Source organism: Berghia stephanieae, chromosome 3, assembly GCF_034508935.2.
Source record: "Berghia stephanieae isolate SIO BIC M18660-M18661 chromosome 3, UCSD_Bste_1.3, whole genome shotgun sequence".
NCBI lineage: Eukaryota > Metazoa > Mollusca > Gastropoda > Nudibranchia > Aeolidiidae > Berghia > Berghia stephanieae.
This window is the reverse complement of record NC_088362.1, coordinates 98,147,163-98,161,744: the sequence shown is the minus strand read 5'-3', so window position 1 is coordinate 98,161,744 and position 14,582 is coordinate 98,147,163. Positions and strand designations below refer to the sequence as shown.

The 14,582-nt window shown below is 36.7% G+C and overlaps 1 protein-coding gene across 1 annotated transcript in view; it reads right to left on the bottom strand.

Annotated features, from left to right (window-relative positions):
- Nucleotides 1-14,582, bottom strand: part of LOC144968946 (uncharacterized) — a 152,228-nt gene that overhangs the window by 61,559 nt on the left and 76,087 nt on the right. Inside the window, exon 2 of the mRNA XM_078907835.1 lies at nucleotides 13,034-13,207. Within this exon, the coding sequence (XP_078763961.1) occupies nucleotides 13,034-13,177 (144 nt within the window). The 5' untranslated portion in view covers nucleotides 13,178-13,207. The remainder of the gene's footprint in view (nucleotides 1-13,033; nucleotides 13,208-14,582) is intronic.

The following is a 14,582-nucleotide window of genomic DNA, read 5'->3' as shown; positions in this document are numbered from 1 at the left end:
TAAGTATTCTATTGAATGAGTCAATTCTTAAAATGCGAAGACCTATGATTTAATCATTTTGATAAGTTTTATATTTAAAGTTATTTTCCGATCTGTAACTCACTCTGGAATGAAATTGAACTATCATCTGTGTGACTAACCTCCTCAGAACAATACTATTTTGGGATGATTTAGATGCTAAAATTTGAATCTAATGTTTAAAAAAGGATATGAGACTTTTAAACGAGATTTTATAATTTGATGTGGTGAATGATACACACAATTTCTTATATATATATATATATATATATATATATATATATATATATATATATTATATATATATATTGATATTTACCACAATGTTAGAGTCAGTCTACATCGATGTTTCAGTCCTTTTCAGCCATCGTCAGGACTGTTGTGGTAAATATTAAAATAATAATTCGCTCCATAGCTACATGTCGAGCACTATTCGTACCATATTTGTATACAACACGATTCAATATATATATATATATATATATATATATATATATATATGTGTGTGTGTGTGTGTGTGTGTGTGTGTGTGAGTGTGATTCTGAAATACGTAATTTAATCCATACCAATGTCAACCCCTAATTGATTCTAATGCGACTTCTTTTTACTATTGCTATCATAGATATAACCATGGGACATTGAGGGTTCTACTTTAATCGTGATCCTGGCGGAGGGATACAGAAAGGACAAAGGCGTGGTTTGTGAAATTAATTTACATAATTGGATTACTACGCGCGAGGATCTCGTACATAATGAAATTAGGGGGTCTGGGTCTTAGCGTAGCGTAGGATGTCTCTCTAACAACCCAAAGACAGAAGTCGAGGGCGTGGGGCCGGTGGGAAAAGATGGATGCAGTTGAACAGGAAGTTAGGAGATGCTTGAATGATGGTCAATATGCCCGACCCTTTACAATTGGAATATATTGATCAGAATTTTGATTTTATGAGAAGATAGTAAAATATTTTTTTTGAAAGTTCTGAAAAGCAAATGAAACATAAATACATCTTAACATGATCTTAATCTTTGAAGTCTCATGCTCAGATGTCTTTTTCTATTTCGTTTTTAATTAACGTTTGTTGTGTTTTATTTCGTTTTTGTTTTGTTTGTGTATTTTTTATGTTTTTCTGGGGTGGGGTGGGGGGAGGGGGTGTTGGCATATTTGTTTTGTTTGGTTTTGATTCTTTTTGTTTTGTTTTGTATTTTTTTTTTTTTTGGTTTGTTTGATTAATGTTTGTTGGATGTTGTTATTTTTCTGGTAAGGGGGGGGGGGGGGCGTTGGGAGGTCGTTGTTGCTTTTGAGGATTTATTTTTTAATTTTGATTTCACTTCAATTGTTGATATTTAGACTAGATAAGATCGTTTTAATCTACAAATGTTTGATATAAATGATTTCTGGCCAATATGATAAAACATGTCGTTTCCATTGATTAACACAATAACGCATGATGTCAATATCATATCTTACAACAGGACCATCTTCCTAAATTTTCACCCCCATACAGCCATTGTTGAGTTTAGAGATAAGATTTACAGATGCTGTAAATGAGTAACTCGGGGAAGGGATTGAGTGGATACCATAAAATAAAAAGAATAAAGGAGGCGGGGGTGTAGATTGAATGTCGCTTGGGAGAACGATCTGAAATATTGTTAGAGAAATTGATTGAAGCAAAGCAATTCAATTCATTGTACAGGGAAACTGGTGGAGTGAAATTTGCTGTGGATTGTGTTAGAATGTGTTGTGATATTCTATTCACCAGGCGGAAGCGACAATTGTAATCGGGAGTTGTTGTTTTTTTTTTATCGATTCTATTACTTCACACTTCTGTGTATTACTTCAACCACGGAGACAGTGATTTTTGAAATGTCTAAATCAATTAAACATATAACAATAAAGTCGCGGGTTCGAGCCGCGAAATATTTATTCTCCATTGTCCTCTGGTTAATTATAGCACGTTTGACAAGTTATCAGATGTGAGGTTAAATCCCCAGTCGAGGCAGGCTCAGTCTTTGGAGGCGGCTTTTTAGTGTTTTTTTTTTTTTGTTCTGTTTTGTCCTCCACTGTTTCATACACGCCTTATCAGATTTTTCGGAATTTTCTTTGCATTTAATATCATAATATAATATATCTTGTTCCTCGTTGCTTCAGTCGTAGTTTTCTTATAATCAATTTAAGTGAAATTGTCCTGAGACACTGAAAGCGAACAGTCGAGTGTGTCGGAGAATACAACACAGAAATAACATACCAGTGGGAGGAAGAGTAAATTAACCAGCTGACTGCCGAACTCCGCAAAGACAACTAACGTATTTATAAAACTTGGCCAAAAAACTCGTCCTTCAAATATCGATCGATTTAAATGACCCTCCTCTTTGCAACAGCTTTCAATCCTGGAACCTACTAGGGCCCAGTTTGAGAGGGTTTTTTCCAAGAAGCGAGGTCCCAGGTTTGAAAAGTTTTTGCGAAGACGAGGATTATTTAAATCGATCGATGCTTGAAGGACGAGTTTTCTGGCCTCGTTTTTAAATACGTTGTCTTACCAAAGTACAGCAGTGAACTGGTTAATAAAAATAAAGTCTCAGAAAACTGCGAAAGAACAGACAAGACAGAATGGATTTGTAAATAATAGAATACAATCCTCTTAGTAGACAAGGAGATCAGTGGATAAACGTTAGGCAAGCACGCCGGGGGAATAAGAAAGATGTGGAGGCGTAAGCAATGATGAGTCGTCATATTTTATATAAATATAAGATAATAAGGGGGCGAAGTGGCCGAGTGGTTAAGGCATTGCATTGTGACCTGGAAGGACCCGGGTTCGAGCCCCGCTTCAGGCACTTTCGATTTTTTTTCATTGAGCAAGATTATTAATCCCCAATTTGCTCACTTGGACAACATGGGTGATTCCTGTTGACATCAGACATCTTGTTTGATGAGTTATCTATATTCCTTCGTGGAATGCCTATTCGACGATATCTTATGATGTCGTGGCGAATAATATGAGCATTTATGTAAAGCAATATCCGTATCGTGTGTTCAAGGGGCTTTTCCAGTTGTCCTCGGCCAACAGTAACACTGAGTAAATGAGGCGAGATATGACGTTTTTCGTTTGTTTGGGGGTTTTTTCGGCGAAGACAATCATGTATCCATTTTAAACCCGAGTATGGTGATAAAAGTGTGATTAGAAATCCTTTCCCAAGGACCCAACTTTACGCTGCCCACAGCTGGATTCGAAACTGGGAGATCCAGGTCGCATACCGAGTATCAAATCACTAGACAACAAAGCCGGACATAAATGATTTCATGTTCGCGGCTCTGTCATGAGAATTATGTTGGTTACGGATGCATACAGTCCTTGTATTTAAGGGACGATCAAATTGGGTAAATTTTAGAAGAGTGGAAAGGTGTTTTTTCACTGTTAGGATACCGTAAAAATCCCTGCAAAAGAAGGTTTTTGCTTTTTGTTTGTTTTGTTTTGTTTGTTTGCTGTTTATTTTTTTGTTTTGATTTGTTTGTTTTTTTGGGGGTTTTTTTGTTTGTTTCTTTTTTTTTGGGGGGGGGGGGTGGTAACTCTTTAGAGGAAAGCCGTGAATGAGGGCGATGCGACCAATTCAGATTCGTGGCCGTGTTCTTTGTTTTAAGCTCTTTGAAGTCGGATCTGTGACCAAGGTAGGTCTTAACCTGTATGTGTTAATTTTTCAAAATAATCTCCGGTTGTTCAGGTTTAAGTCTGGATGTATCAATGTCCCCGTGAATTAACTGGCTCAGAGTATCCCGAGACAACCAATCCAATCCGCCTCTTCGTTTCTCTGTCAAGAAACCAGATGGCATCGTTTCCAAAAGGTCTCATCACCACGTTTTAACCAGGATCCATGGTACGCTTTACAGTGTTAAATGTATTTATTGTTCATTCAATGGGCATGATCTATATTACCTTTCCATGTGCTCGAGGTCATTGGTCACATTGCAGAGTGTGCTCAAAATGACCCACATAGTGAAAAGTGTTTACAGTTTGAGAAATATCCAACGTTACAATTGGTCATTTTGCTCGGCATGACTCATGGGTATGTTTACCATTTTCACAAACAAAGCAGCGTGTTTAGATACGTACACTGAGAAATGTCCAATCGTTGTGCAGCAACAAATCATATGACCGGTGACTAGGTTGGACGAAAACATGAATATAGATCGCTCCCATTATCTGACACTCAATCACAATAGTTTTCATTTCAATCAAATCAAATTGCACGCTACCCATTTTTAAAATTTTTGTTTTTGTTTTGATTTGTTTGTTTTGTTTTGTTTTGTCTGTGACACCTGTGTGTAAATATGGCAAGCAGAAATCCACAAAACAATTCTATTCAACCATATTGGTCTGTGGACAACTGTGTGTCAAATATGGCAACCAGAAATCTACAAAACAATTCTATTCAACCATATTGGTCTGTGGACACCTGTGTGTCAAATATGGCAACCAGAAATCTACAAAACAATTCTATTCAACAATATTGGTCTGTGGACAACTGTGTGTCAAATATGGCAACCAGAAATCTACAAAACAATTGTATTCAACCATATTGGTCTGTGGACACCTGTGTGTAAATATGGCAATCAGAAATCTACAAAACAATTCTATTCAACCAAATTTGTCTGTGGACACCTGTGTGTAAATATGGCAATCAGAAATCTACAAAACAATTCTATTCAACCAAATTTGTCTGTGGACACCTGTGTGTAAATATGGCAATCAGAAATCTACAAAACAATTCTATTCAACCATATTGGTCTGTGGACACCTGTGTGTAAATATGGCAATCAGAAATCTACAAAACAATTCTATTCAACCAAATTTGTCTGTGGACACCTGTGTGTAAATATGGCAATCAGAAATCTACAAAACAATTCTATTCAACCAAATTTGTCTGTGGACACCTGTGTGTAAATATGGCAATCAGAAATCTACAAAACAATTCTATTCAACCAAATTTGTCTGTGGACACCTGTGTGTAAATATGGCAATCAGAAATCTACAAAACAATTATATTCAACCAAATTTGTCTGTGGACACCTGTGTGTAAATATGGCAACCAGAAATCTACAAAACAATTCTATTCAACCATATTGGTCTGTGGACACCTGTGTGTAAATATGGCAATCAGAAATCTACAAAACAATTCTATTCAACCATATTGATCTGTGGACACCTGTGTGTAAATATGGCAATCAGAAATCCACAAAACTATTCTATTCAACCAAATTTGTCTGTGGACACCCGTGTGTAAATATGGCAATCAGAAATCGACAAAACAATTCTATTCAACCAACCACATGGTCTGTGGACACCTGTAGGACCCATCTTGTAAATCTGGTCTGATGTCGGAATCAAGATCGATTTTGAAATCGAAATGATAAATGTTAGGAAATTGAACCCTCTTGAGGTGTAAGATAAGTAATGAATGAATGAAATAATGAAATTCCCGTAATTCATCAACAGGGGGAAAATTGTCTTTAAGGTCTATTCCTAGTCTGGAACAAACCCCTGCGTCAGTCGCAGTGCAACGCCACAAATTGAGCTGGGCGAGATGAGTTACTCAAGGTCACATAGCGCAGCGGATATTAAATCGGTATCTTTCGGGTACTAACCAAATACCGTACGGCTAAGTCACGCTGTCCCTCCAATGAAACCAATTGTCCTCAAATTAGGCATATCTTTATCGCAAAGAATGGACACCCTGGACTCCCTTCATCGCAAACATGTGAGACGAGTTATTGGGGTACATTGGTCAGACAAAATCAATAATGAGGATGTATATGACAGAAGAAGAGTACAACCAGTCAGTACGCGTATAAAGAAACAAAGATGGAAACTGTTCGGACACGTGCTCCGGCGAGATGAAAATATTCCAGCACAAACCTCAATGGATGATTACTTCAAACAAGGAGCCAAATACAGAGAGCATACACCAACTTCACTTCCAACAACATTGAATCAAGATCTAAAAAATATCAAATACATTTAGAAACAACAACCGAAGAACTGATTTCAACAACACAAGGAAATATCCAACTGCCTCAGCACCTTAACTCGCACGATGATATTCTAAAGCTAAGAACACTTGCACTAGACAGAAATTTATGGAGGCAAATTACTAACTGGATAATCGAAACAGACTGACAAACTCGAAGTGACGCACACATTCACGGCAAGCGTCCATAGAGACTGCGCAGCCATATTTATTATTATTATTATTATTATTATCATTATTATTATTATCGCAACTTGTATGATGTGAGTTTAAATAGTATAATTCTTCACATGGGGTTCATCATCGAGACATCATATACCGTTCTGTGTCAACGGCCACAAATAATCAAGCTTTGCCTTAGTTTACCACAAGAACGGATAAGCATTTGTTTAATTAAAACGAAACTTATCAAAATCTTAATTTCGATTGGTTAATTCATTCGTGAACTAATCATTTTCAAGGAAGGACTCATAACGGAATGGAATTAGATCTATTATCAATTTCAAATTAAGTGGTCTGAAATAAAACACTCAAATGAGAGCTTCTAAATTCTATAATTTACAGGGTAGCAAAAATACATCATTGTTATAATGTTCTAAATATAGAATGACAATTTTGTCAGCGTATTCACAAACTCATCATACAAATAAAAAGTCATGTGATAAAACAATGTGATACAATTGTCGATAAATGAAATAGATTGAATGATTGATAGATCACCTTTGGTTTCAATTATGTCATAAACTATTGATGATAGATAAAAAACGAAACAAGAGCTATCTACCGCTTCATCGTGCGATAAGAAATATCATTTGGTTTGTTTTGTTTTGCTTGTTTGATTGTATTGGGGGGGGGGTGGATTGTTTGTTTTTGTTATTGGGGGGGGGGGGGATTGGCTACTTAAATATTCACATTAGCATGAGAACGATATGATGAGGTCCGTAGGGACTGTCTAACAATCTATGATACAATATGTCGTTTTGTTTTGGTTTGGTTGATCTATATATTGTAAGATCGAGTAATAGTAAAAGAGAAGTCACATAGATAGCCATCATGCCTATGTGTGGAGCATTTAATCATTCCAAATATAAAAATATTATAATTATCCACTGAATAGAATACAAGACTCTCAAGATTCTGTCCACTAGAAGGGATATTAAAACCCAGGTCCCCAATCAAAGACGTGACGTAGATTAAACCAGGTTCATGGGGTTGTGACGTGTCAGATTGCATTGGTGTTACTGCTCACTTGGTAAAAACGCCAATATATTAAAAAGGTTAACCCTTTCCTTACCACCTATAGGAAAACCGTCACATTCGTAACGATGCCACAGACAATTTTCTCTTTCTGATTTCTCCTGTACATCACAAAATTTAAAGAAATGATTTGATTACAGCTATAAATACTAAATACTGTGTTGTAGACATCATTTTGCTGAACAACATTCTGCATAGAATACACTTGTTACTTTTTTGTTTGATTAGGAAAAGTCTGTTTTTGTGTCGGGTGGGTGTGATCACAATTTGGAAAGTCAATTTATTGGTCTTGGGAATGCCTATGCCTCATAACAGAGGCTGTCATGGTCAGTCACAGGCTACAAAAATCATGATGCGTGAATGAATTTAGCGCTGAGGCTATAATCGCATTTCCGTCACAAACATGGCTGGCACTGGATTGAGGCAGCATGAGAATGACAAGCTAAGAATTCGGCGCAAAATCTCAATTAAAATACCCCCATAGGGCCAATTGACCGTTCTGATGAAAGAAATAATACGATTGGTTCAATTTATAGCACTTTTGTAGAAATTAGGATTGGATTACATTATTGTTTTTGCCTTTCAATACCGGCCGCTCTGTGCGGCCATTCGCCAGTAGAACAGATTATGCTCTGGCCGCACAGTGCGGCCAATAGCGCTGAAAGAGTTAAAAGGTGTGTATAATAGTGAATCAGACAAAGCAAAAATAAAAATATAATAATATAATAATTTCCAGAAAACTAGCCTTCCTCGAGTCCGAACCTCAGACCTCTTGATTACCGGATTAGACGATGTGCTGCCATAAGACCATGAAGGTTAAAAGAGTGTTGAAAAAAACAGATGCTTATATCTTTAAATGCGCACTTTAAGTTCATCCCGAATCGATGCAACCTATTTGTTCACATTTCTTTTCATTTTCGAAAGAATAAGTAAAATAATTTAACCGATTCCTGATGCCATGTAAATTCACCATTCGTTACCAACGATGAATGAAAACTATTGAATGATTTCATACACATCTTTTTTCAGATGATCGTAGAGTAATGGTCATCTATCATGAGAAATTATTTAGAAATATCATTCGTGAAATTATGCAACTTAAAAAAAAACTGCGTCGTTAAGTGTCCTGCATGAATATTCATTAGCATGAAAATGATACAGTACTTTGTACGAGATGAAAATAAAAACACTCACATTTGCAAAAGCGGTCGAAAATAAACATATAAAAACACTCATATTTGCAAAAGCGGTCGAAATATAAACATTCTAACTTTACATTTTAGAGAGAATGAATGCATGATAAATGTGGTGTTGGTATCATGAGTGGTATCCATACCCACACAGTTCTAATGAATACGTGGAGCTGAGATACTGGAATAACCGCTCTCGGGGGAAACAAAACACACGTTTTTAAAATTTTGGCCAGAAAACTCTATCTTCACGACGTATTGGTCGAACACAATGACATTCATCTTGTATCTTTAAAAAACCTCTCAAAAACATGGGACTTCCCGAAGTCATTTTACTCGATCAACTTATTTGAAGATCGATTTTTTTGGCAAAACTTTTTAAAGGGTGTGTCTGTTTTACGAAACCCGCCGAAAGCCAGTCCCAGGTTCACTCTCCCGGAGTACACTTCCCTGAGTCTCAGTTTCACTCCCCTCTGCTACCTACTTCCCATAACTTTGTCGGGATTCGTCGGGTTTCGGCGGGTTTCGGCGGGTTTCGTAAAAAAGACACACCGGGTTTTTTTCAGAGTGCGACAGAGTGGTGGGTTTTACTGGTGGTATCGATACCACAGCAGTTCTGATTACTACTGGGACTTTTAACAATGTTCAATAACTAGATTGTAATCCTGCTTTGAAAAAGATATTTTATATTCCCAAGATGGGTATCCAATTTGTTGTCAGTTTCCATGATTAAGTTTCAATGTATTTTTACAGATAAAACAGTCTCACAGTCCCACTTTAATTTAGGAAATCAAATGATGCCTGCGTTTCATATTTCCCCTTTATCCATATTTTGAGTGTATAGCTAGAATAAAATTGATACCTTTTTTTGGAAGGAATAGTAAAAAATAAATTAAGGCCGATTTGTGATATAATGCAAATGCACCATACCATAACTGACCTAATATAATTATTGATTGATACATCAATATTTAAAGTACACTTTATCGTCGACATTAATAATGACGGTCAATCACCCCACTCCCCCGAAAAGTTTGATTTTTACAAATTTTTGTTCATTAAATTGTAGATATAATGCAACTTACTAATTGTTCAGTTGTGTTTTTTCTGACCCCCACGCAGTTACATTAGCATTTTAAATAAATAAATAAATAAATAAATAAATAAATAAATAAATAAATAAATTAAATTAAATAAAATTCCCTTTATTCATCCCCAAGGGGAAATTTGTCTTTAGGGTCTATTCCAAGGGAAGACTGGAATAACCCAGGCGTCAGCCGCAGAGCAGCGCCGCAAAGTGAGCTAGGGCGATGTGACTTGACACAACGCAGCGGCGGGTGATTGAACTCGGTACCTTTCGGGTAGGAAGCAAAGACCGTACCACTGAGCCACGCTGTCCTTAATGCAAAATATACAATAATGGAAGTAACAAGGACACAGTTCAAATGTAACGTTTTTATTTAAAGCATCCTCTAGACCAGACAAAACTAAATGTGATACAGTTATTGCTACAGTCGTCTCTTCTTTCCTTATATACCATAATGGGCAATTTCAGAAAATTGTATTCAATTTTATGCGCTCGCTCTCTCTCTCTCTCTCTCTCTCTCTCTCTCTCTCTCTCTCTCGCTCTCTCTCTTTCTTTCTTTCTTTCTTTCTTTCTCTCTCTCTCTCTCGCTCTCTCTCTCTCTCTCTCTCTCTCTCTCTCTCTCTCTCTCTCTCTCTCTCTCTCTCTCTCTCTCTCCCCTTCTTTCTTTCTTTCTTTCTTTCTATTTCTACGCCCATTACCTAAATCATATCCTAAAACGCCTACTTCACAATTTTTTTTCCTAAACCAGCACTAAAAGGATATGTCTGTCTTTTATGATATTTTTAACATCTTTTGTTACAATGCAACATTCTAGGCTAGAAATGAAAGGACGCGGGGTTTGTTTTGTTTTTCATTTCTTTTAAAATCTCACCCAATTTTGTAAATGATTTGTGTTTCTCCAATAAAAAGTTGTGGGTTATTTTTTTTTGTTCGTATTAAACAAGATAAGGGATGTATTCTACATTATATTACGGCAAACAGCTGAATGATATTTCGTTGCTATAAACAAATATTGATTTATTATTTAGAGTCGAGTAATAGTCGAGTCAGAAGAAGAAGAAGAAGAAGAAGAAGAAGAAGAAGAAGAAGAAGAAGAAGAAGAAGAAGAAGAAGAAGAAGAAGAAGAAGAAGAAGAAGAAGAAGAAGAAGAAGAAGAAGAAGAAGAAGAAGAAAAGAAGAAGAAGAAGAAGAAGAAGAAGAAGAAGAAGAAGAAGAAGAAGAAGAAGAAGAAGAAGAAGAAGAAGAAGAAGAAGAGGAGGAGGAGGTGGAGGAGGAGAAAAAGAAGCTAAGCAACTGCAAATTAAACAAACAAAATAATTATCGGGGTGTTTGCGCAGGAAATTAGCCAAGATGGCGACAAGCGCTGCGCCATGTTGTATGCGCTCAGGACGACCAGGAATTGTCACTGTTCCTTCTGGCTAATTGTTCAATACGGTTATTATTGTTGCTTTAATAGTATGTTGTTTGATCTCTAGATTATGTTTGTCCAGGACTGGGTGGATTGAGATCAATGCATGTGAGTTAACATCTGTTGATTGTTGTTTGTTAACATTTTAATTTGCCCGTGATTGCACTTGTTATGTGGAGACAGCCTGGATTGTTTTCGGCTACTGGTCAATGGAAGCAAACCAATAGGGTCCAACAGTCGTGACGTCACTTCTCTCGTAATGACGCATTGTAACTTAGTAACTGGATCTAAACTATCGGAGCGACGGCGTACGCCCTTATGAAATACTTCTCCGACGAGCATAAAATTGTATCCAGAGGAGAAAAACATTATAAATCTGATCATGTTTTGACTTTTATATATTCTGATCATGTGAAAAAGTTCTAGCCAGCATGAATAATAAAAAGTACTGGTTTTCTTTGTTTAGAACCAAGCTGCTCGTTGCTGGGCGGACGTGACATCAGACTATTGAATCCTATTGGAACAATCTGTCTCATCTTTCCATGTGCTCAAGGGCATTGGTGACATTGCAAAAGATGCTCTAAATGATCCACATTGTGAAAAGTGTTCACATTTTACCAATAAATATTTAACATCACAATGGGTCATTTTGTTCAGCTTGACTCATGAGTATGTTTACAACTTTCATAAACACAGCAGTGTGTTTACATTTATTATGAACTAACGAATCACCGGAAAGCAACGAATCACGATGACTCGGGTGGACAGAAACCTGACTATAGATAGTATGCAGATGACGTCACTCAGGCCTTTGTTATTGTTTTTGCCATCCGCGTTTGTGAGTTGTTCTCACTAAACTGTATTAACCAGACTATAAAAGTTCATGGTTACACAGAGTTTGTGTGTTGGTCCGTTATACTTCCGGATGGCAATGTTGTGAACTCCTTGGCCGAGCGCATTCTATCTATAGATCGTTCCCATCGTTGTAATAGTGGAAATGGCGTTCATGGCCATGAGATTATGCTTTGTCTTTTGGAGACACCCACAACTGATTGTTTTTTCTATGCTTGGTTAACTTCGGGGTTGGTCTTCCTCTTATTTGTTTTTGTTTTGTTTTGTTTTGTTTTGTTTTGTTTATATTGTTGTTGTTGTTGTTGTTGTTGTTGTTGTGTGTGTGTGTGTGTGTGCGGGTCTGTTTAGGGTTTGTTGTGTTTTTGTTTATTTTGTTGTTTTGTTGTTTGTTTGTTATTTACTTTTATTATTAATTCTTTTTGTCGTTGTTTTCGTTTATTTTGTTGAGTTTTTGTTTTGTTTTTTTTTTGGTTTGTTTGTTCTTGTTTATTTTGTTTGCTTTTTTTTGTGGGATGGGGGGGGGGGGGGTTGTGCTTTGCTCTAATTTTATTTTGATTCTCCTTGGGATAAATATTTTTTTGTCTTGTTATCTATTTTATTTCTCTTCTCGCCATTCATTGGTTTTTCTTTGATGACAACGTTGTTTTGACATCGACGTTTACAATAAGGTCATTGAGTAACGTACACAGACTCATCGTCATTTCCCAATAGGTTTGTAACACACTTGGCCTCTCTCTCTCTCTCTCTCTCTCTCTCTCTCTCTCTCTCTCTCTCTCTCTCTCTCTCTCTCTCTCTTTCTCTCTCTCTCTATCTATCTATCTATCTCTCTCTGTCTGTGAGTGTGTGTGTGTGTGTGTGTGTGAGTATCTCTCTCTCTTTCTTTCTCTCTCTAAACTACATGCACATATGCACATATACACACATATAATATATATATACATACATATACATATTATATATATATATACATATTATATATATATGTATATATATATGCGTGGGTGTATGTGTGTTTCGATTTGGTCTTTGTGTGTGTGTGTGTGTGTGTGTGTGTCTGAGTGTGCGATAGATAGATAGATAGATAGATAGATAGATAGAGAGAGAGAGAGGCAGATATATATATATATATATATATATATATATATATATATATATATATATATATATATATATATAGATATATATATAAAGAGAAAGTGGTACCTGCAGAAAGTCTGGAAAACGGCAGCCCGTGCAGGTGACATGAGAAACCGCCGAGACCAGAAGGAGAAGCCATTCCAATAACGCTAGACCTTGTTTAGACAGGGATACCCTTGGTCTATGTAATCCAGGCATCAGAAGCTCCATAACAAATGAAGGGTTTCCTCACACATTTATCTGGAATAAAGTATGTAAATAGGATTCAGTAGTCGCAACGTCACTTCCTTCCTAATAACGCATGGTTACTTAGTAACACTGGCTCTAAACTATCGGAACAATGGCTGACGCCCGTATGAAATATTTCTCCGGCGAGCATAAAAGCGTTTCCAGAGGGGAAAAAACCCCATAAATTTGATCATGTTCTGACTTTTACACATTCTGATCACAAGGCATACGAAAAGGGAATGAAAAGTTCTAGCCAGCATGAAGAATAAAAAGTAATGATTTTCTTTGTTTAAAACCAAGATGGCCGCCGTCGCCGGGCGCGTGACATCAGACTACTGAATCGTATTAAGACGTAGATGAATAGATAGAACGAAGATGACGTTTCTCAAGCCTTTGTTATTGTATTTTGCCATCCGCGTGTGTGAGTGATTCTCACTAAACTGTATCAACTAGACTATAAAAGTTCATGGTCACACATAGTTTTGTGTGTTGGTCCGTTATACTTCCTGATGGCAATGTTGTGAACTTCTTAGCCAAGCTCATACTATCTATAAGTAAATAAAATAAACTAAAAAGATAAATGAATGAATAAACGCCATCTGTCTATCCAGGAGATAAAATATATTTTTATTAATCTTCCAGACTATTTTTTTTCCAAAAATGAAACAAAACCAATGAATCAGAAAATTGTTGAGGTTATAGTAATGATTCATGAACTCTTGTGTTTTGGAGTTTCTAACGAGTTCCCAACCGCGGTGCCGTATTAGGAAATTATTTTTGGTTTTGCGCCAGGATTTGGCCAAAATAGACGTCTGAAAAACGATTATCTTTGTGAATAGAGAAAATAATATGTCGTGACGGGAATAAGTCGGGGTGTACCTGTTACTTAAAATTGAATTTTAAGCTCACCTTATAGATCACAGAAAAGGGTAAGATTTATTTCTAACTTAAACAAAACTTAATCACAACTTTAAGGTTATTAGAGTGTAAAGTCAGGCTTTGTCTAAAACTACGAGGATTTAAATGTTATGTCTTGAGGGTAAGTTCCGCATCCTTATTGTTCTTGGGGGGAAAAAGGACTGAATGTGTGTATTTACACGGGAGTAAGGTAGACGATAGCAGTGCTCCCTTTTTTGTGGTCTTCTGTTTTCTCTTTCTCTCTTTCAATGTTATCCAGTTCCTCTCTGTTATCATGTTTGTTACATTCTGTCTATTTTCATGTTTGTTATGGACAAATCTGCAGGCCCGCAATTGGACTTTCCCCCTCTGGTTTATGGCTATTTTCGGCTCACTCACTCACTCTATCCCATGACCGGTTGGTCGTCGGGGGGACTCTCTGGGTGCAGACATCACGATTCGACGCCACCCACTCATCACGGTCTTGAGC